The 24,494-nt window shown below is 37.0% G+C and overlaps 2 protein-coding genes across 3 annotated transcripts in view; both read right to left on the bottom strand.

The window, feature by feature from the left end:
* TNFSF13B (TNF superfamily member 13b) overlaps positions 1-23,841 on the bottom strand; it is an 82,951-nt gene extending 59,110 nt beyond the window's left edge. For both annotated transcript variants that reach the window (XM_073795401.1, XM_073795402.1), the window contains exon 1: positions 23,712-23,841. The gene's annotated coding sequence lies outside the window, so the exon portion shown is untranslated. The remainder of the gene's footprint in view (positions 1-23,711) is intronic.
* ABHD13 (abhydrolase domain containing 13) lies at positions 5,545-23,846 on the bottom strand. Its single transcript, XM_019921085.3, has 2 exons — positions 23,712-23,846; positions 5,545-10,588 (listed from the first exon to the last, which is right to left on the bottom strand). Exon 2 carries the CDS (start codon positions 10,566-10,568, stop codon positions 9,555-9,557), a length of 1,014 nt encoding a protein of 337 aa, XP_019776644.1. The 5' UTR covers positions 10,569-10,588; positions 23,712-23,846; the 3' UTR covers positions 5,545-9,554.
* Positions 23,847-24,494: the final 648 nt, after the last annotated feature.

Genomic DNA, 24,494 nt, shown 5'->3' with positions numbered 1-24,494 from the left:
TTGTTTATGCTTTCCTTTGCTGTTCAAAAGCTTTTAAGTTTCATTAGGTCCCATTTGTTTATTTTTGTTTTTATTTCCATTTCTCTAGAAGGTGGGTCAAAAAGGATCTTGCTTTATATCATAGAGCGTTCTGCCTATGTTTTCCTCTAAGAGTTTTGTAGTGTCTGGCCTTACATTTAGGTGTCATAGAGCGTTCTGCCTATATTTTCCTCTAAGAGTTTTGTAGTGTCTGGCCTTACATTTAGGTCTTTCATCCATTTTGAGTTTATTTTTGTGTATGGTGTTAGGGAGTGTTCTAATTTCATTCTTTTACATGTACCTGTCCAGTTTCCCCCGCACCACTTATTAAAGAGGCTGTCATTTCTCCATTGTATATTCTTGCCTCCTTTATGAAAAATAAGGTGACCATATGTGCATGGGTTTATCTCTGGGCTTTCTATCCTGTTCCATTGATCTATAATTCTGTTTTTGTGCCACTACCATATTGTCTTGATTACTGCAGCTTTGTAGTGTAGTCTGAAGTCCGGGAGCCTGATTCCTCCAGCTCTGTTTTTCTTTCGCAAGATTTCTTTGGCTATTTGGGGTCTTTTGTGTTTCCATACAACTTGTGACATTTTTTGTTCTAGTTCTGTGAAAAATGCCAGTGGTAGTTTGATAGGGATTGCATTGAATCTGTAGATTGCTTTGGGTAGTATAGTCATTTTCACAGTGTTGATTTTTCCAATCCAAGAACATGGTATATCTCTCCATCTGTTTTTTATCATATTTAATTTCTTTCATCAGTGTCTTATAGTTTTCTGCATATAGGTCTTTTGTCTCCTTAGGTAGGTTTATTCCTAGGTATTTTATTCTTTTTGTTGCAATGGTAAATAGGAGTGTTTCCTTAATTTCTCTTTCAGATTTTGCATCGTTAGTGTATAGGAATGTAAGAGATTTCTGTGCATTAATTTTGTATCCTGCTACTTTACCAAATTCATTGATTAGCTCTAGTAGTTTTCTGGTAGCATCTTTAGGATTCTCTATGTATAGTATCATGTCATCTGCAAACAGTGACAGCTTTATTTCTTCTTTTCCGATTTGGATTCCTTTTATTTATTTTTCTTCTCTGATTGCTGTGGCTAAAACTTCCAAAACTATGTTGAATAATAGTGGTGAGAGTGGACAACCTTGTCTTGTTCCTGATCTTAAAGGAAATGGTTTAAGATTTTCACCATTGAGAATGATGTTGGCTTTGAATTTGTCATATATGGCCTTTATTATGTTGAGGTAAGTTCCCTCCATGCCTCCTTTCTGGAGGGTTTTTATCATAAATGTATGTTGAATTTTGTCAAAAGATTTTCCTGCATCTATTGAGATGATCATATGGTTTTTATCCTTCAATTTGTTAATATGGTGTATCACATTGATTGATTTGCGTGTACCGAAGAATCCTTGCATTCCTGGGAAAAACCCCACTTGATCATGGTGTATGATCCTTTTAATGTGCTGTTGGATTCTATTTGCTAATATTTTGTTGAGGAGTTTTGCATCTATGTTCATCAGTGATATTGGTCTGTAATTTACTTTTTTTGTGTTATCTTTGTCTGGTTTTGGTATCAGGGTGATGTTGGCCTCGTAGAATGAGTTTGGGAGTGTTCCTCCCTCTGCTATACTTTGGAAGAGTTTGAGAAGGATAGGTGTTAGCTCTTCTCTGAATGTTTGATAGAATTTGCCTGTGAAGCCATCTGGTCCTGGGCTTTTGTTTGTTGGAAGATTTTTAATCACAGTCTCAATTTCAGTGCTTGTAATTGGTAATTGGTCTGTTTATATTTTCTGTTTCTTCCTGGTTCAGTCTCAGAAGGTTGTGCTTTTCTAAGAACTTGTCCATTTCTTCCAGGTTGTCCATTTTATTGGCATACAGTTGCTTGTAGTAATCTCTCATGATCCTTTGTATTTCTGCAATGTCAGTTGTTACCTCTCCTTTTTCATTTCTTATTCTGTTGATTGGAGTCTTCTCCCTTTTTTTCTTGATGAGTCTGGCTAATGGTTTATCAATTTTGTTTATCTTCTTAAAGAACCAGCTTTTAGTTTTATTGATCTTTGCTATTGTTTTCTTCATTTCTTTTTCATTTATTTCTGATCTGATCTTTATGATTTCTTTCCTTCTGCTAACTTTGGGTTCTTTTTGTTCTTTATCTTATTGCTTTAGGTGTAAATTTAAGTTGTTTATTTGAGATGTTTCTTGTTTCTCGAGGTAGGGTTGGATTGCTCTAAACTTCCCTCTTAGAACTTCTTTTGCTGCATCCCATAGGGTTTTTTCTAGGTATTTTTTGATTTCTTCAGTGATCTCTTGGTTATTTAGTAGTGTATTGCTTAGCCTCCTTGTGTTTGTATTTTTTACAGATTTTTTTTCCTGTAATTGATATCTAGTCTCATAGCGTTGTGGTCAGAAAAGATACTTGATACGATCTCAATTTTCTTAAATTTACCAAGGCTTGATTTGTGACCCAAGATATAATCTATCCTGGAGAATGTTCCATGAACACTTGAGAAGAAAGTGTATTCTGTTGTTTTTGGATGGAATGTCCTATAAATATCAATTAAGTCCATCTTGTTTAATGTATCATTTAAAGCTTGTGTTTCCTTACTCATTTTCATTCTGGATGATCTGTCCATTGGTGAAAGTGGGGTGTTAAAGTCCCACTTTAGTTACTGTCGATTTCCTCTTTTATGGCTGTTAGCATTTGCCTTATATATTGAGGTGCTCCTCTGTTGGGTGCATAAATATTTACAATTGTTATATCTTCTTCGTGGATTGATCCCTTGATTGCCATCTTAACAATAATAAATCTTTCAATCTACAAATATGTGATTAGTTTCCATTTATTTGACTTCTTTTTCTTTAAAAAATGTTATGTAGTTTGCAGAGAAAACATTTTGCCTTTATTGTTAAGTACATTCCTAAGTATTTCATTATTTTTGGTGCTATTGTAAATGGAAGTTTAAAAAATATATTAGGGCTGCCATTAACATAGAGCCACAAACTAAGTGACGTAAACAACAAAAGTTCATTCTCTCACAGCTCTGAATGAGAGATATCCGAAATCAAAGTGTCAGCAGGACCATACTCTCTCTCCTAGCTTCTAACGGCTGACAGAAATCCTTGCCATTCCTTGGTGCTGCTGCATAAATCCAACCTGTCTTCATTGCCACACGACCATCTTTCCTCTGGCTGTGTCTTCACATGTTATTCTCCTCTCCATGTATGTCTGTTTCTATGTCTTTTCTCTTTTTATGATAAGGATACCAGTCATACTATATTAATGGTACACCCTACTCCAGAAGGATCTCATTTGAATTACATCTTAATGACATTTGCAAAAACCCTATTTCCAGTAACGTCACATTCATAGGTACCAGGTGTTGGGACTTCAACATATCTTTTTGGGGTACATAATCCAAGCTACAGAACTCTCATTTGGGGGTTTATTGATGGTGTCTACAAATGAAACTGATTTTTGTATATGGATCTTGAATCCCGCAACCTTGCTGAGTTCATTTATTAGTTCTCATATTTTTAGTGGATTCCTTAGGATTTCCTATACACAAGCTCACATCATCTGTAAATATTACTTCTCCCTTTCTGATCTAGATGCCTTTTATTTCCTGCCTAATTGTCCTGCATGGAACCTCCAGTACAATGTTGAATTCGGGTGATGAGCTTGGGAGCCTAGCAAGGTGAGAGGACATTCCACCTAGCAGTTAAAGCACCGGACACGGGTAAACACATAGAGGAGGAATGAATTTGGCTTATGAAACAGAAAGAGAAAACTTCTTTCACAATGAGATTGTGTAGTTGGTGAAGGACCTTATAGACCAAGAAGTCTTGACTTTAATGAGAAATGAAGTCATTAAATGCTCTTAGGGAAAGGCATGCAGATTTTTCTGACAAATTAGAACAGGACAAACATGGAGGAGTGGGGTCAGTGGGTTTGGACACCAGATCATAGACTATTCAGTTATCAAGAATAAATGACAGGGAATTCCCTGGTGGTCCAGTGGTTGGGACTCCACACTCTCACTGCCGTGGACCTGGGTTCAATCCCTGGTCAGGGAACTAGAATCCACAAGCCACATAGGGCAGCCAAAAATTTTTTTAAAAAAGAATAAATGACAAAAAGGAGTCAGAACAATACCTGGTACATAACAAGCATTCAATTAAAATGTCAGCTATTATAAAATAATTCCAGGGACTGGTATGGTGGTATGGTAATAGAGGAAAGGCTGGGAAAATAAATCTTATTGGAAAAAGAAACAGCAAGATCAGATATATCAGTTTCACTTCACGAGGAAGATGACTCCTAAATTTTTCTATAAAAGGCTGAGGAAAGAGGATGAGAAGTCTTATGAGGTTAATTAACTTCTACATTTTCCTGCAGGAACATATATTTAACTACTTTGAAAAAAGTGTAGTTTCTTGTATATTCCTAATTTTCTATACATAGCCACTTTTAATTTCATTTCAATGTCTTAAATCAACTCCAACATGGATAAAAACAAATTGTTTCACTGAGTAAATGAGGGAATGTGCAATTGTCCTAGATTTAGAACTGGAGATACATTCAGATCCCAGCTCCATTCTGGGTGATCTTGAGCACATTACTGAATCACTCTGAGCTCGTTTATTATGAAATGGGAGTTTTATATGTAAATTACTAGACAGTTTGCTGTGAGGGTTCAATGACATTAACACATTCTACACTTGTAGGTATTGAAAAGGTATCTTTTCCCTCCCTTCCCCTTAATAAGACAGGAGTTACAGTCTCTAACCAGATCCAACTGCTCATCATCTTTAGGATGTAAAGCAGGAGTTGAAGAGTGAAATAGGAACGTGAAAAAATTATCACTTGAAAATAAGAACTAGTTATCTAAAGGATTCAGGTTGGTGATCTCTCAGGGAAGTACATGAGGGATGCTTCTTCCCACCAGATCTACCCATGGAAAAATGGTCTCCACTAGGTGAATTCTTCATCTGCACTTACAGGGGGCCATTTAAGGTTTGTCATACATTTCCTATCATCCAGCTGGTTGTGACACTATTTAAGCATGCAAATTTCTGGTTAAGGAAAGCAAGCTACAGCCCCCTAAAGGTCGAATGAATATTAGGCCATTTCTGTAATCATCCCAAATCATTAACACAGTATAATAAGAGAAAAAAAAGCATAATTTCATAAAAGGGCACTTTATGAAATCTCAAGACAACATGACCATGAACAGTTAAAATCTATTTATTCCTAGATTAATGTAACTAATCAAATGCTTTGGGTCTATTCATTCACCAGCAGTTCACATATAGAAAATATTTAATATTAGCCTAAATGAAATGTATGTGAGAGAAAAATACGAGGAAAGGGAAAATAAATCTAACTTCTACTTTTTATTCACACCATTAGTACAATAAAAATTAATTTCTGAACAAATTCAGGAGTTTATTTGATCATTAAGGAAGCTTTAATGTCCTACCATATAATCTAGATTAATAGAAAAGACTGAATACAAACTATCTTAAGACATTAATCAAACTTTTAATGTATCAATTTATTGCATATGTCAGTACAGAAAAATAGAAAGTGTATTTTAAAAGAAATTTATTGTAAAAACACAAATGTAAATGTTCGCTTTTGCCATGATTAGCACATAATGTACTATAACATTCAGATTTGAGTTATAAAATTTTATCACTGCTTCAAATAAAATATGGCAAATAACAAAAATATGATTTACATTATGAAATTGGGTTAACTTATTTTATCCTGAACGCATTTGAAGAAGTTGAAAACAACTTGAATTTTCAGTATATGGAGTACTGACAGAAATTCTGTTATAAATGATGTTAAACAACACACACTCATCCCTGTTACATATGTATATATGACACTTTTCGTAAAAAAAGTGTCTCTTACACACAGTCCTATTGTTAAACTACATTTTTAAGATACAAAATATAAATGGAGGTATATTTGCACCATCTGGCAAAATGTGTTGACTACTATTAGGATGAATGCATTTATTTTGTCATACAAATGGATATACTATTTCTGATTAGCTGAGATGATGTGCGCATATGGCAATATAAGTCAACAGAAGTGCTTTTTATTTTCTACTCCGATTTTAAAAATATGTCTGTGCTCTGTCATTTCCCAACTTTACCTGAGTGATATGAAAATACATAAATTTAAGGATAATCCAAAAGCATTATGACTAATTCTTTTCACATTTCCTTCTCCATAATTGCTGTCAAACATAATAAGAAAAACAGAGAGGGGAGAGGTCAGTGGAGGTTTTCAGTATATCTCAATCATAGTCTAATTTAAAAAGTGACTTCTGCGACACCCTCTTTTAAGGTTTACCTTATTTATTCCTAACCTCAAGGACAGGACTCAGTCAAAAACTACACTTTGGCTGGGCTTGCATGTTAGTTTATATAAAACTGAGTATGGCCTTCATTCTTTAATTCCACCAAACAAGCCCATACCCACCTCAAACCAAATCTTATAAACAAAAGAAATGAGTATGAAAGCATCAGGTGGTATGATTCTCAATAAATATTACGGTATCATTAATCTGGTGACGCATTACCAAAGGTAGAATTTGGGTTATTCTCAACTGTCTACAGTCATGAAAAGATAAATTTAAGCTGCCCCATAACAAATTTCAGAACACCATTTTAACGAAACCACCAATTTTACAGTCAAAGTGTTTGCAAAGACATAGGGTAGATGCAGTATCAGGTGCTCCAGTTGCCTTCTCCGTTAGAAACACCTTGAGTTCAAATGATCTGTTTTACATGTTATGCTTCCTTTTCACCAACCTCACCAGCTAATTATTTCCTAGATCTACATTTAAGAACGATGTCACATTTCCCTTTCCAGTTGTTTCTATCCTATTAGTATTCTTTTATCTGTTACAAATGATTTTTTCCTGTATTTTGCAATATCTTTTTTTAGGATCTTTTTTGCCATTTTACCCCCAATAATCCCTTTTAAAATAATGGATTTTGATCTCAACGGATTTTTTCTTGCCATATTTAAAATCACTCTAGGGTTTCCAAATTCCAGTAGCTTAATAACTTAAAAACTCATTCAGAAACTCCTACAGCTGCTCTTACATCAATGAGCCAAAAATTAATAAACAAGATGGACACACACCTATTCCCACTAAGAGATAAGTCCAAAATTAAGGTATGACTCATGAAGAATTCATGTTTTATTAAGACCAATTGCTTTGGCCACAATATTAGACATGCTTTAAAAAAATGATGCCACAGGCTTCATGGACCCCTGATAATAGGAGTTTGTCTTCTACTCTCTTCCCATCTAAGGAACCAGTCTCAAATACAGAAGGAAACTAGGAAGGAAAGATGTGCTACAACCCTAGACACCTTTTCCTTTTGTTGCAGAAAGAAAGGCTCCTCAACCCAAAGAGGAGAATGAAGGTAGGGATGGGACACATGTAATCCACAACTTCTGAAGTCCTGGGTCAAAAAGAAGAGGGGGGGATTGTTAATAAACCTGGAGTACTAAAAAAAAAAAAAAAAAAAAAAAAGGCAGCATAAAACAAAACACTGATGAAGAAAAAGCTTTTTATACTTCATCAGCATAATATTTATAACTAAAGTTGATAAATTCCTCCATAGTGTACTAGACTAAATCATCACATGAAAACATAAGGTACTTTGTAAACTTTAAAGAATGATACAAGTCTAAGGTGTGCCATGTAAACTCATGTCTAAATACACTACATTTTGTTGTATTAACGTTCTTGTTAATACATTACTATTTAGGATAGTCATTCTATATAGCTATGATTGACAAGATGAAAAGTAGCCTTTAATTTTAGTGAATTTATAAATATAAAATACACCTTCCATGATACGCGTTTCCAACTTTTTTTAAAAACGCATGATGTTTTTACAATTTATAGAAAACATTATCCTTTAGAAATCATACTTGCTATAATTTATTTTTTTTCTAAATACTGACATAAAGTGAATGATAAGAATGTTATTTGGCAAAAGTATTTCTAGCCCTATCTCTATGGAAAGAGTTTCAATTAAGGTCAAGATTACTGACCCATTATTTCTCTGCCCTAGCTGCTTGCACAAAGCCAATAAATATAGCTAAAATACTCAGAATATCATATGTTAAAGCTGACATAATGTACAGAGCTCAATTACATCTAATTTTTGAGGACTGCTTGAAACAACTTAGCTTATATATCTTAAGGTAAATCCTGTAAGGATTAAGGGGCTCTTTTCTTAAATAAGATTTTTCTTACCTTCTATATGTCGAAATACTACTTCCCACTTACAGCCATTTAATTGTTAAATGTGGTCACAGGTTCTGTGATCAAAAGCCCTAGAGTTCCTTTATCCGCACATTCTCACATGTAGAAAATAAATAAGACTTCCTAAAGCTGTCTTTTGATGCAGTTCTTCTATTTCATAACTGAAACATCAGACCAAAGAATATAGTTTTCATTTACTTTTGTTTTTGTAACTTTTATTTTCAGAAAGTCCAATAAATGATATCCTGGCTTTAGTGGGACAGATATACCTAGATACTTGGACTTAAAAATGAAATGTGGGAATTCTTGTAAAATAGTATGTACAATAATGTAATGATAAGACTTCCTAATTCTTAAACAGATTCTAATCTTCATTATGACTGCTATTAGTGGTTCAGCTGTAGACTTACAAAATCGACAGAAGCTAAAATTCTCTTTGCCACCAAAATTACAAATGTTAAAAAGTTCAAATATGCACATCAAAGCTGCAGTAAAATTCTCAATTTCTATTTTTACATGCCATGATCCAGACTGTACCTAACAAAACACGGTACGTTTATATTGGAAAATGGGGTCCCATTTATTTGTAAGAAAAAGCTGGATCTCAGCATTCACCAGAGCAAAATTCAATGGCAACCTGCACATAGGCCTCAATTTCATTTCTTGCTAAAAACAAAATAGAGTTTACATAAAAATAGATATAACCCAGGTTACCATATACATTGGTATATGACCAGTATTTACATTAAAAACATTGCATTGCATAAGTCAAGGAATAAAATACCATCATGCATTTCATTTTTAAGGTGAAAAATGCAATTACAGAACTAAGTTTGCTTACCATGATTGTCCCAATATTTACTAAAGGAATAATACCCAAAGGTTTCTTGTTTACATGTCTCCTTCCACACTTAGTCATTAATCTAAGTGTCACGTAGATTACACAACTTCAGCAACAAGAAACTTCTGAATATGCTATTATGATAGCATACTAAACTAAAGATATGGATACATAACCATATTGAAAGGTTCGATGAAAATGTATGAAATCCCAATGATTATAGTCCTTCAAATGTAAAAAACTATTTGGATCATTTTAAAGGAGCACTGAAGTCCTTTCAAAGTTTAATGTCACTCTTCAGACAAGTACAGATATAACACACTTCTAGAAAGGAACATTCTTTATCATTCTGCACAAATTAAAATACAGTGCATTAATCAAAAAAAAATTATATAATTGTTACATTAGATGAAGTTTTTGCCATTTCTTCAGGAGAATGACTCTTTATTACTTCTTTGATGAACTGTTCAAGGGCAGTGAAGTAACCCTGGCATTGCCATGTATCATTATGAGTTCCATCAGGAAAAATGGCTAATCTCTTAGTCCGAGATGGGGAAAGTTCATAAAGTTGCTTCATCATTACTGGTGGGATTAATTGGTCAGAGAGTCCAGAGATGAAAAGAGAAGGCATTCTGCACTGAGAGATTTTTCTGTAGGACAAAAATTTATTTTTGTAGCACCATAAAGGAAGGTAACGCATTGGAAAGAATGAAAATAAAGTGCTGGCCATATGCGGTATGCTTAAAAATGTGTTCTCCACCATAATGGCTGAAATCCTATGTGAATTTTCAGAGGCCAAATGAATAGCTACTGCCCCTCCCAAGGAACGGCCGAAAAGAAAAATTTTTGTTTTGTCAAGGTCAGGTCTGGTCATCACGTAGTCTAGCACAGCCTCAGAGTCTAGGTAGAGTCCTTCTTCACTTGCTTCTCCTTCACTTTTTCCATATCCTCGATAATCAACAAGCAAAAGATTAACTTTGAGGTTAACCAACATAAGCAATGCATTCGGTAACCTGTGACCTATGTTGCCTGCATTCCCATGAAAATAAATTATAGTTGGGGAATAGGGCGAATTGTCTCCAGTGTATCTTATCAAAATAAGATTTAGACGCACTCCATCTTTGGTTCTGATGAAAATGTTTTCATGTGGAATACCAGTCGGCATGGGAACATAAAGGCGTGAAGAAGATGGCTGTTCTGGGAAATAAAGCAATACATCCTGGAATTTATAGAGAATACCTGCTATTGATATGAATATTAACAAAAGTAAGATAATGCCTCCATACAGATGGAAAGTCACTATTAAAGGTAAAAGAGAAATACGGCAGAGAGCCCAAGACCATGAAGCCAAAGCTATTAGCCATCTTTCAACAAAGTTCCACAGCATCCAGGACTTTTCCATTGTGGCTCTCCGTAAGCGTCCTGAAGAGAGACAGAGATAGGGAGAATCAGTAATTCAACATACATCTATTATTTTAAAAGTTAGATCCATGATGTAATAAATCATGGTACTAGGTGAATCCTTGGAAACCTACATCAATCCATCCACAAAATCGATTGTTCTAATTTTCTTCATCCCTTCAGTTCTCAAGGTCTCCTTTCTCCCTCCACTGCTGTATATATGAAACACAAATATTCATCAAACTATATTCATTTTCTTAAAAAAAATGCAGGTACTTTCATTCATGTATTCTCCTTGATTTGACAGAAAAATAAGCTGATGCCATGTTCCCAATTTTTTATATGAGGGAACAAACGCTCTGCAGCATAAGTGGATTGGCCGTGTCCCAGCTTTGCAGACAGAAGAGCCTGGAGACCAAGCAGCATGCTTCTAGTGCTCCTGGTGCACCCACTGGTCAGCTAGGTAAGGTGAGGGCAACTTTTTAATTTGAGGTAAAACTGACATATACCATATTAATTTCAGGTGTACAACATAATGATTCAATATCTGTATATACTGCAAAATGATCACAATAAATCTAGTTAACATCCATCTCTATACATAGTTACAAAATCTTTTTCTTGTGATGAGAACTTTTAAGATCTACGCTTAGCAACTTTCAAACATGCAATACAGTATTAACTTGTCACCATGCTGTACATAACATCCCCATGACTTATTTTACAACTGTTAAGTTTATACCTTTTGACCCACTTCTTTTATTTTGCTCACTACCCCCAGCTTCTGGCAACAATCAATATGTTCTCTCTATCTATGAGTATGGGGTTGTTTTGTTTGTTTTCAGAATCTACATATAAGTGAGATCATACAGTATTTGTCCTTCTCTGACTTACTTTACTTAGTATAATGCCCTCAAGATCTATCCATGTTGTTATATATGGCAAAATGTCCTCCTTTTTAACGGATGAATAATACTCCATTGTGTGTGTGTACGCACAGACACATCCCACATTTTCTTTATTCATTCATCCATCAATGAACACCTAGGTTGTCTCTGTATCCTGGCTATAGTAAATAATGCTATAGTAAACATGGTGGTGCATATATCTTTTTGAGTTAGTGCTAAATTTCACGACTTTAATCCATTTCGAGTTAATTTTTCTGTATGGTGTAAAACAGTAGTCCAGTTTCATTCTTCCACATGTGGCTACCCAGTTTACCCAATATCATTTATTGAAGAAACTGTCCATTCCTCATTGTATATTCTTTGTCATAAATTGACATATTATGTGTGGGTTTATTTCTGGGCTCTCTATCCTGTTCCACTGATCTATGTGTTTGTTTTTATGCCAATACCATACTGTTCTGATTACTATAGCTTTGTAATATAGTTTGAAATCAGGAAGCATGATGTCCCCACCTTTGTTTTCCTTTCTCAAGAATACTTTGACTATTCAGGGTCTTTTGTAGTTCCATACAAATTTTAGGATTATTTGTTTTATTTCTGAGATAAATGCCACTGGAATTTTGATAGGGATTGTACTGAATCTGTAGACTGCTTTGGGCAGTATGAACAATGTTAATTCTTCCAATCCATGAGTACCAAATACCTTTCCACTTTCTTGTGTATCCTTCAATTTCTTTCATTAATGTCTTATAGTGTTCAGTGTTCAATTCTTTTACCTCCTTGGTTAAATTTATTCCTTGGTATTTTATTCTTTTTTTAAATTGAAATATAGTTGACTTACAATGTTTTAGGTGTACAGCAAAGTGATTCAGTTATATATAGATACATACATAACACACACACACACACACACACACACACACACACACACATATATAACTTTTTCAGATTCTTTTCCATAATGTTATTACAAGATATTGAATGTATCTTGGGCTACATAGTAGGTCCTTGTTTATCTAACAGTGTATACTTGTTAATCCCAAATTCCCAATTTATCTCCCCCTCTTTCCCCTTTGGTAACCATAAGTTTGCCTTCTATATCTGTGAGTCTATTTCTGTTTTGTAAATAAACTCGTTTGTATATTTTTTTTATATTCCACATATAAGTGACACCATACGGTGTCTTCCTCTGTCTGACTTACTTCAATTAACATGACAATCTCTAGGTCCATTCATGTTGCTACAAATGGCATTATGTCATTCATTTTTGGGGCTGAGTAATATTCCACTCTGTGTGTGTGTGTGTGTGTGTGTGTGTGTGTGTGTGTGTGTGTGTGTGTGTATGCCACATCTTCTTTATCCATTCATCTGTTGATGTATATTTAGGCTGCTTCCACATCTTGGCTATTGTAAATAGTGCTGCTATGAACACTGGGGTGCATCCATCTTTTTGAATTACAGTTTTCGTCTTTTCTGGATATATGCCCAGGAATGAGACTGCTCGATCATAGAGTAATTCTATATTTAGTTTTTAAGGAACCTCCATCCTGTTCTCCATAATGGCTGCACCAACTTACATTCTCACCAACAGTTTAGGAGAGCTTCCTTTTCTCCACAACCTCTTCAGTATTTATTATTTGTAGACTTTTTGATGATGGCCATTTTGATTGATCAGTGTGAGGTGGTACCTCATTGTAGTTTTGATTTGCATTTCTCTAATAATCAGTGACGCTGAGCATCTTTTCATGTGCCACTGGCCACCTGTATGTCTTCTTTGGAGAAATGTCTATTTAGGTCTTCTGCCCATTTTTGGATTGGGTTGAGGGTTTTGGGGTTTTTTTTTTGATGTTGAGCAGTATAAACTGTTTGTATATTTTGGAAATTAAGGCCTTGTTGGTCTCACGGTTTGCAAATATTTTCTCCCAGTCCATAGGCTGTCTTTTCGTTTTCTTTATGATTTACTTTGTTGTGCAAAAGCTTTTAAGTTTAATTAAGTGCCATTTGTCTATTTTTGCTTTTGTTTCCATTTCTCTAGGAGATGGACCCAAAACAACTTTACTGAGCTAGGTAGGTTGAGGGCAAATTTTATTAAAGAGGTAGTTAACAGATTCTAACCTATCAAGACCAATCCAATAGAATTTGTTGTCAATTTTCTTTTTCACATTATAGAAAAAAATTATAACTAAACTAAAATAAAAAATATAAAATACGTTCCCTTCTATTTGGAGGTTCTCACAGCTAAATTTAAAAAATAATTTAAATGGAACACTAGTTTCTAATATTGTATTATTTTTAAGAAAAAGTCTAATAATTTGTCTTTCATACCTGATTAAAAAGAAACTTTAGATAGTTAATACTGTGAAATATGCTCAATCTTTTATAGAGCCCTCACTGCAATTTCACACCAGCGGGTCAACAAAGATTGCTACAGTATACTGATGAGGCCATGAACACTTGGGGGATAAGTGTGAAACAAAGACACAGAAATTCTATTTCAGAACCAGAGATAAATGAAGAAAACGACTTACTGGAGAAAAATCTTTTTAAAGTTTGCTAAAAACTATAACTGATGTAAAGAAAATACAAAAGAAAAGCTTTCAGAAGTCATTGTTTTTGTTATCAAATAAAGTTTATGTGTGTTGTCTTAAAAAGGCACAAGAGGTGAGATGTCACAATTTTGCTTATGTAGTACTCATTTACTTATATATTTACCATTTTTAAAAATTACATTCTCTTTTACTCACTAACAAAACTACCATAAAGAAGTTATTCTTAAATTTAATAAATAATTGTTAATGACTTATCTTTATAAAATTTTACTGTATGTCATAAGCTAATAAATGTGGCATTTTAGTTCATCAAATTAGATTTAAACACTGAAAACCAAGTTAAATTATACTGGCTACAAAGATGAGTTAGACAATTTAATAGATTCAATTTTTCATTATAATCTCATCAAAAATATTTTACTATTCCGCTAAACATGGACCTTCGAATCTGAATTTGCGTTCAAATAACTCTCTTTGAACATAAACCAACAGTGTAGCATTTTTCTGAAGTTTCTCTAAAATCAACACTGCCACCCAGTTGCAGCAAGTTTTATTACAATAAGCACTATGTTAAGCCAGAGAAAAGCAGGTATGTGAGGTAAAACAAAAATCCAGGCTTAACAACTAGAGAAGCAATACCTGAGCCTTAGGTGTCAGACCTGGATAAGAACCAGATTGAAAGAGGCTACACTACAGCAGCCAAATAAGCCAATTACACTGAATACTGAATAACTGTTCCAGGTCAATAATCAATGCTGTTTACAATCTCTGACCACTATTCATCAACAGCTTAAATTATACAGGGCTACTCTATAATCCTTCACTGTAGTGGATAAGTCTGAACAACACATCTGAGCACTTAAATTTTTCATCTAATGCTTACTTAATTTTATTTCTTTAAGAGAATGATTTTCATTTGTACCCGGAAGTTATATTAGGAAAATTTGAAAACAGACTGGCATTTACTTTATACATCAAAATAAAATAATTTTTGTATAATGATTAGGATTAACAAGGTTTGGGATATAACATACAAATATACTAAGGCACTGTGTCATCTGGAAAATAAGATACCATTTAAGATATTTCTTTAGGGAAAAAATGTACTTTTCTTCATAGTCAAGCCAATCGTTTATGGCAGAAGTATCAGAGAGATGAGTAACTCAAATATCACTTATTTGGTGATATAGTAGGAAAAAAACACTAAAATTCCATCACCCTTAAAGTCTGCTCTACCATTTATTTGTTAAATAATCTTGGGTTTATCAGTTATTTCCAGTTTGAATTTCCTTTTCAGTAGAATGAGAATTCTAAAAATGCCTATTTATAAAGCTGGTCAGCATTATCAAATAAAATTAATAAAAAAGCATTTACAAATGCTACAGGTATATTAACTTCATTTGCTTTTGTGACTAGTATTTCTGGCTGTACTACTACATTCTTAACCATGTTCTGCTTGAATTAACATCAAAATTAGAACTTACCAAGCACCTGTAAGAAAAAAATATATAGGAATTTGATAAGGGCATGGCAAAGCACTCCTACAACCTGGATAATCAGGAGCGAATTGACTCAAGTTTTCACATCAAAGTTCTTATAAAAAACTAATACAACTCTAAATAAAACATAAACCTCATAATACATGGACAGGGCATATTTTGAAATTCAAACCACCTATATAGATTAAACTATATAAAGTTTTCGATTTTCAAACTTTGAAAAAATATCTTTTTTAAAAAAGTGGCCTCTTTTTTTTTTTTTTTTTTGCTGCCTCCAAAACAAGACTTCACTCACAGAAAAGGCTCAGTAAACAGCTATTATGGTCATTACCATGACTGTCATCATTACCATGATCTTTGTTTTTACATCATCTTATTTCATTCTGTCCTTCTTGGGAACTGCAACTAGATGTTTAAAGATAAATTTGCTTTTTTAAACACACAGTTGCTTGCATATATTTATAATCATTCATAGGAAATTATGGCAAAACATCTATTTTTTAAAGGTCTTTCTATAATGTACACAGTAAATCTAACCTCATATAATGAGAAATGCCTGAGAACATGAGATATGCCAGCATCACATGACAGTCAAATCTTTTGTTGAGAAATTTCCTGAAAACAAGTTTCTGAGCTCTTCCCCAGAAATCACAAGCTCTGTACAGCGATCAGCCTTTTGGTCTCTCGCACTGGGCTCTTCCTTCTCCTCTTTCTTCCAGAGGATGGGAACAGGACAGGATCCATGATCAGTGAGAGCTTCTGAAATAAGTTCTGCTCAAGTATCTCACTGTTGATCCAACCAGCTCTCCCATTGTAACTACAGAAATATTTAAGGGCATTTTAACCCCGGAATAGGGAATTGTTGATGCGCTAGCTCTCAATATCCAGAGACCTGCTCACTGGCTGAGATGACATATTTCGAAGTGAAGTGAGGCTGGGACAGAAGTGTGGTCTCCCTGTGATCATGGTTAGTGAATAACAGCAGCCGTCTTCCTGGGCTCCTCTGTCAGGAACCACAGTCCCCAGCATACCTCATGCTCTGGTGGCATCTCTGAGGGCGTAACAGTGTCTGAGCAATTTTCATTAATTTTCAGCTGACTCATTTTTCCAATTTAAGTCATTTAATCCTCACAACTTAAGGAAGCACGTAATGTTATTTCCCTTTTACAGATGAAAAAAAAAAAAAAACAGGTAGAGAGGTGAAGCAACTTGCTAACGTTTACAAGGCTGATTAATGCTAGAGACAAGACGAGAAATCAAGCCTTTTTGACCCAAAGCTCTTAATCTCTGACTTCAAAGCATCTAACTATTTCTGAGTCTCTTAGAATCTCATTATGTTCATGGTATGGATGCTTCTTAAATCACTGGTAATTTCCTATAACAGCTGCTTCGTCTTCAGAATCTTTTCAACATACAATATTGAATTTAAATGTGTAAGGCCAGGAACTGTGTTTTTCTTTTTCACTACTGTATCCCTATGGGTAGTACAGCACTTTATATACATTCAAAACTAAAATTTTTTTTTTAAATGAACAATCCAGTAATGTATCTGAATTTATTAGATTTCTAAGAAAACACAACTGCATTCTGAGCGTCAGACATATATATTTAAGACTGGACACCAGAAAAATGGCATATCTGAGTCCATTATTGGTTAGGAACAGTAGGGATTTAACCTTGCAGTTTTCCACAAAGCATTCCTGAAAAGCCGCCTTAATTAAATGACTTTGTGATAAACAAAGGTAATCTTGCAATGGATTGTTAAACTGTGGAAGTCAATAAAATCAGTTCATTTTGAGGAATATCAAATGGATGTCAATTTTAAGGACAGGTTAATAAAAACTGTTCTAGAGTGTGTGTCTCTTCTCTATAATACATTACGGCATACTGGCGGTTTAGAAAGAGACCTCCATGCACGAACTGCCTTATTTTTCCTATAACCCAATTAGCCAATAATTTCTGCTCCTCCTTCTGTATCACACCTCCATGCTCTTAATGGAACTGGATCTATCAAACAATATAGGAAGGATTTTTTTTGATAAATTTGCTGAAACTATCAACAAAGTACAATTACTAGAGCCATCTGCTGAGATGTAAAAACAACTTCACATAAACCCAGATGCTATGATGATCAATAAAAATGAACATTGCCGCCGGTACAGTCCACTGCACAGATCCTAGAGCTAACAGTAAGTTTTCCACTTATTTTGTCAAAAAATTAGTTTGAATAAAGGGTTAACAAAACCTTTTCTCGGACTTCCCTGGTGGCGCAGTGGTTAAGAATCCACCTGCCACTGCAGGGGACACGGGTTCGAGCCCTGGTCTGGGAAGATCCCACATGGCGCGGAGCGGCTGGGCCCGTGAGCCATGGCCACTGAGCCTGCGTGTCCGGAGCCTATGCTCCGCAACGGGAGAGGCCACAACAGTGAGAGGCCCGCGTACCGCAAAAAAAAAAAAAAAGAAAGTACATCCTATGAGGAAAATTTATGAAATGTGTTGCCAGAAGAGATGGGTTATTTGCCAGGTTCTTTTGCATGCTGCAATGCACCTGCTGATAACATCTTAGCATCATAAACAATAAAGAGAAATTTGAGTTTAATGTACTCCAAGTGAAATCAATGTTTATACTACTTAAAAAGGCTGTTTAGAGGGAAAGAACATTAGACCTGTAGAGCATAGAAGCTCGGTCAACCAATATCCTTCATCTGCCATTCTTCTTCTACATTATTACTGTTTCTAATCTTATGCCTACGTCTTAAATAAGTACCTCACTTATTCTCATTTCTCAATTCTACCTTTGCCAAGTTATCACACCAGCTCTCACATATCAAATGTCTCTAAAGCCCATCTATCTATGGCTTCGACCACCCCAGTAACTGCTAACTACTCGCTAGTAGAGGATCTGATGCATGAGCTCTTGTGATGATCTCTCATAAAAAGCAAACCTCACTTACTAATAAATCCAATGGACTCTTCTCAATCCACACTGCAACACTGTACCCCTAAGTAGCACCAAACCTGGAATCTTCCTCAGCTTCCAGTATAATCAAATCCCTGTGTTTCTCGCTCTGACCCACCCCTAAATGTTGGCATTTTCCAAGGCCCTGTGTATTTACCTTTCTTTCCCTCAGGGATTTCATTCTTTCTCATGGCTCCAACCATCATACTTGTTTATGAATTATTCCCATTCTCCATGTCTACTCCATCGATATCTCAATTTATCTGTTCCTTGAGTACCTGATGCTTCGTTAACAACACAGACTTACCCAAAACTAAACAAATCCTCCTCATCTGATGTTTTACATGCTTTATGTTAATTATGAACAAAAAAGCATGATGTGTAAACAAATATATTTTTTAAAAAACAATTGATTCTAGGGCTACATATAAAATAACATGCAAAGTAAATTTAACTATGTTACAATATCAATAATAGGTACATTATTATAACATGCACAGGTCTTATATCCGAATGAAAAAATATCAACCTTAAAAACAATTCTTGTGCTTTTTATTTAGATGAAGTGGTCAGAGGTGCCATCTGATATTAGTGAGCACTTCTCAAGAAATAATCTATTAAAAACATGACTAGGGGCTTCCCTGGTGGCGCAGTGGTTGAGAGTCCGCCTGCCGATGCAGGGGACGCGGGTTCGTGCCCCGGTCCAGGAGGATCCCATGTGCCGCGGAGCAGCTGGGCCGGTGAGCCATGGCCGCTGAGCCTGCGCGTCCGGAGCCTGTGCTCCGCAACGGGAGAGGACACAGCAGTGAGAGGCCCGCGTACCGCAAAATAAGACTAATTTTTATTGTAATGTATAGACAAAGTAAATCTAATTATGATTGTTTTCTTTTTAAAAGAATGGTTCTGAAATATTAGTAGTATCTTTTTATACTCTATAAGTACTTTGAGCAAATGAATGAAAAGTAGAAATCTGATGATGCTCATCTTGAGAATTTTATAGTCATTAACTTGTTTTGTTCACCTTTATTGCTCCATATGCTTCCTATCTTTAAATATCAGCCCATATAAGTATACAATAACCCATTTAAGGCTAAAAATATAAACAATTTATAGCTGTGAAGCTGTCAGAACCACCATGTTGGTTACAGGGTGAGCTGAGTGACCAGTCAACTGAGTGAGTGATGAACATGTGCATCTGACCTCCTTTAATCACCTTATGTGCTCCCTCATATATGTACTTGGAGGATCACAAATGGTTCCATTTCTAAGGAAAAATATTTAAATAACTGTTCAATAAGCTGAGGCTTAAAAAAAAAGAGAGATCAATACCAAACGTATGCCCACCTTCAATCATATGAGTCCTCAGAACACAACTACACGTCCCCCAAGGGAGTTCTCAAACCCAGCCCAGACCACAAAATGGTCCCAGGGTTGGTTTCCCAGCCTCATCAGATTCCATTGCATCTTATCATAGTATTTCAAGATTAAAGACAACGCCACCAATACTTGCAGACACCTGCTATCTGAATCATAGTGCTCAGACACTACAGACTATTTAAAACTTATAAATATGCAGTCCTATTCCTAAGTAGCTCATGATCTACTCAGTAGCCCTCGGTCTACTCAGGGATCATGGGCATATGTAACTGTATATGTCTAACATAAATTTAATTATAGAGGGGCCAAGGAAAATTAGAGAAAGATCACACTGTCCTTACATAGAGCAAAAGAAAAAGAAAACCTTAACTATGTGTCCGTCACAACATAATTTTAGTAATCTCTGGATTTCATTATGCTTGAATACTTAAAGAAACCATGGGGAAATTTTTGCCAATTTTTTAAAAACAGGACAAAGTACAACTCTAGGGTTAAGAATTTCTCTTACTTTCCATCAAACAGCTGTCTATTCCACTTATTTATTCATTTAGCAATATTTTATCCAAAAATTTAAAATAAATAAAGATTAACAACTTAGATATATCAAGAACTAAAGCTCAAACTATGGGAATGGATACATTTAATTATGACTGCCCCAATAATACCAGCAGAGTAAACTGAACAAATATGTTACTCTTTCAATCGCAGATAAAATTATACTTTAATGAAGGCTGGAACTGTCTCGCAAAAAAAAAAAGTAAATGCTAATTATTCTCATTATTTTTTAAATGCAGAAGTTTATATCATATTGCACAGTATATATTCATTTACTGATTCTGCCAACAGTAAAAGGTCTTTGAAAACTACAAAAGATGTTTTACCTATACATGAATTAAATATGACTTCCCCCAAAAACAATCTGACTGAAGAGTAACCAATTATAAATACAATTTTAAGAAGTCATAAATGTACTATTATTTTAAAGGCCTTTATATCCATCTCGATTGATAATTTTAGGAACATCTTGTTTAAAAATAAAAACTGCTCGTACATTACAGAAACATACCGACAAGTGACAAAACCATGTGTAGGTTCAAGGGAAGACTAAAAAGTGGAAAGCAAAGTCATGTGTCACACCTAACGTCTGCATTACAGGGGGAGAATGGTATCCTCTGGGGGAATTCACAGCTTCCAATCACATCTCAAGTAACAGAGAAAGCAGATTCAGCCCTCCTGCATCAATGGATCTCCTTTTCTGCTAAGCACTGGAAAGTTAAGAAACCATGCCAGCTGCACAGCTGAAATGAAAACACAAACAGCCACTATCCATGTGCTGGAGACACCACAGGATGAATTATCTATTTCCCTAATGGTTACCCACGTGTCATCAATAATGAAAAAGTGTGTATTAATAGTCCTATGGGACAAATCAACAGTAACTGCCTATGGAGATGCTGGATTTAAACTGGGATTTCAATTGGCTTGAGCAGACATCTGGAACATTATACCAGGCAGCAACTTAGTAGCATTTTTGTGCTTTCCCTTTCGCCTGAAGCACAGAAGACTTCGCAAATCTAGTCAACTCTGAGAGAACAAAGATAACAGATTCTTGTCACTGTGGAAGTCAATCACAATTTATTCTGAGATTATAAATATCAAAGAAAGAAAAGGGTTAAAAAAATAGATCCACAAGGCTAAAAATGCAAACACTGATGTAAGAATTAAAACTGATAATGAAATTCAGGACCTTTCCAATTTACGACGGGATAGTCTTCTAAATACTATTAACTAAACGGGTGAAACTTGGAATTTATTTGCTTATAAAATCAGTGTTACAGAAGAAGTAAGATTCTCAGGCTAGCTCATAAATGCACACAGTTCACGCCCTGGATATACTACAGCTTTGCAATTCCAGTACAATATACGGCTGTAGGAGTTGAGACTTATACGAAACAGCAACGTAAAATGTAATAATTTATTATGCAGTCTATCACTTGAGGGGGAAAAAATCTTAAATAGAAAAACTAGAACCCTTTTTTTTTTTTTTTTAGGTCTGTTCTCAAAAGAGTATATAAGGGCCTCAAACATTCCTGAGGTGACTAACCGATAATTAGAAAGATTTTAGAATCTCTCAGTAACAACCGAGTTCTAAATTAAAGAAAAACAGAGAAACAGAAGTAGATTTTCCTGAGGTAAGCGACCGGAGAGAAGAGATCCCAGAAAAAGGTTAGGTTGGATTGTTTCCTGTACCCACTTCTAAAGTCACAATGTTGACCCAGGACAGCTTGGTTAGTAAATGCTCTCGTTCGGGCCTGAGGTGTGGCTGAGAAGCCAGGAGGCTCGCCAAGGTCCATATGTACACATATTCATAAGCTGGCTCACTTTCATCATTCCAAAGGACCTATCAATGGCAAGCAGCGTCGTGCTGTGGGAACGAGGGTGTTTTCAGGCTCCGTACGTTGACAGCTGGGTGGCTTTTGCCAACTCACTTAAGCTTTCTAAATATATGTCTCCTGGTGTGTAAAAAGGGGGTCAAACACGTAATTGAAACACGGCTGCGATCAACTGTAACACAGTATGTTAATACATGCAGCTACTTGTACGAGACAAAAGGTAAAGCACTTTGTTATCTACTAGAGCAGAGTAAGTACAACTAGAAGGTCTGCTAGACCTGGATGAAATAATGGTAGGACTCACTGGAGATTACCTGAGTAGGTGCACACAGGAAGGAATTAGGGCGCTGCCTTATTTTTTCCTGTCAAAACCCAGCTCAGGTAGCAGCTCCTTCAGAAAGCCTTCCCTGGTCCTCTACTCCCTACTGCCAACCATTTCACATCCTATAGTTTGTACAAATTCATGTGGTGGCACTCACTGCCGTAGTGTAATTCATTTGCTTTACAGAGACTGTGAGTTCCTTGATGACAGTGACATCATCTTATGCAAATCCGTATTTTCAGTCGACAGAGCAATGCCTGGCACACAGTAAGTCTCTATTAACAACTACTGAATTGAGCAGTCTAGGACGTAAGCAGGACAATTATGACATACCACTAGATGGTCAACCACGAGTTCTTAGCTCGTGGAATAAAACTTAACCTCTCAGCAAAAGATACGAGATTAACCCACGCTTGCGCACAAGTTCTTAACGCGTGCCGAAAGATACCAGGAGAGGATCCATGAAAAGCCAAGCATCAAAACTTAAAGCCCACATCTTCTTGTGCCTTTCTATGCAGTAACTGTAACATGGTGAACCTAAACCAAAGAGCTATCGAATAAAAGACTTTGTTTGGGGTTCTGATACCTTGGGCAATAACTCTCGTAATGCATTTTGCAGAAAACACATGTTGACAAGACTCTACAGCAAAACTGACTTAATTCTATGGGGTGCTCCCGCCCCGTTTCATAAACACCCCAAAGTTCCTGCCATGGAATTCGCAGGGTCTAAACCTGTTCTTGACCTGAGTGGGCCAGGACTACTCCATGTCTCACACCTGGCAGCTGGGATTTTCGCTGCACTTTTCCTGTGTGCGGGGGAGGGCTAGGCTGGGGATGGATGGTGTCCACGCGCTGGTTTGTACACGTTACTGGAAACACCACTGACAGCGAATTCTAAGACACCTTCTAGGACAGCGTCCCGGCGCCGCACCGGAGGGCGGTCGGGAATCGGCGCGCCTCGGTTCCCACAGCGGCGTCTGTTTGGGCTTCTCCCCCCTCGGCCGGCGAGGCTGCGGAGAGGGCTCCGTCCGGTCCCGCACGGCCCTGGGCGCGCAGCCCCGCGCTCCCGGGAGGCCCTCGCCGGCCGCCCCCCGCGGCCCCGGGACACGGCGGCCCCGCGGCCCGCACCGCACTTACTTAGACCTGCTCGCAGGCTGCGCAGTCGGCCGCGGACTCGGAACCCGGCGCCGCGGAGAAGCGTCCCCCCGCGCCGCTTCCGTCGCTCCTCATCGTCCTCCTCCAGCCGAGGGGCCGCCGCCGTCGCCACGGTGTAGCCCGGAGCTCCTGCGGCGCCGCTCTCGGCTCCTCCACTTCCGGCCCACGCTCTGTGTAGCCGGCAAATACTCCCGCCGGCTCCCACATCACCTGCTCTCGCCTTCCTCCCGGGAGTGGGAAGCGGGCCCGCCCTCCCGGGCATGCGCAGAGACCGCGGCCGGAGGAGTTTCCCCACCCGCGACGGCGGCCCGGACGGACAAGATACCGCGGGAACGGGCCGCCGGCACGCGCATGCTCGCGATGGGCCGGATACCCAGCGGCGGGTTGTCCGGTAGCCTCTCTTCCCTCCGATCACCGGGAGGCCTCTCGCCCCGCCTCCGAGGCCTCCGGCGTGAGAGCTCGGAGCCTGCCGGATCTGCCTGTAGGACGCATGTCTTCCCGAAGAAGCGGTGTGTGCCCCAGTCGGTTGTTAAGGATATAGGAGTGAGTTCCGGCACTTAAATCGCTTCCTTAACTTTGTTTCTCTTTTTGTCTTCTCCCAACCCAGACCGCTCCTACCTTTATCAGAGTGGACCGTCACGGGCGGATGCATGGTTTATGAGGCCCGAAACTTGTACCATTTAGACGGCCCTTGTAAAGAAAAAGAATGGAACATTACCTTACTTTTGCAAATTTTACAGAAGCACAAGACCGTGAAGACATTGC

The sequence above is a fragment of the Tursiops truncatus genome, chromosome 18 (assembly GCF_011762595.2).
Source record: "Tursiops truncatus isolate mTurTru1 chromosome 18, mTurTru1.mat.Y, whole genome shotgun sequence".
Taxonomy (NCBI): Eukaryota; Metazoa; Chordata; class Mammalia; order Artiodactyla; family Delphinidae; genus Tursiops; species Tursiops truncatus.
This window is presented reverse-complemented; position numbering and strand designations above follow the sequence as displayed.

Excerpts from the sequence above, each read along its gene's own strand:
- ABHD13 (XM_019921085.3), bottom strand. The coding sequence starts at position 10,568 with ATGGAAAAGTCCTGGATGCTGTGGAACTTTGTTGAAAGATGGCTAATA.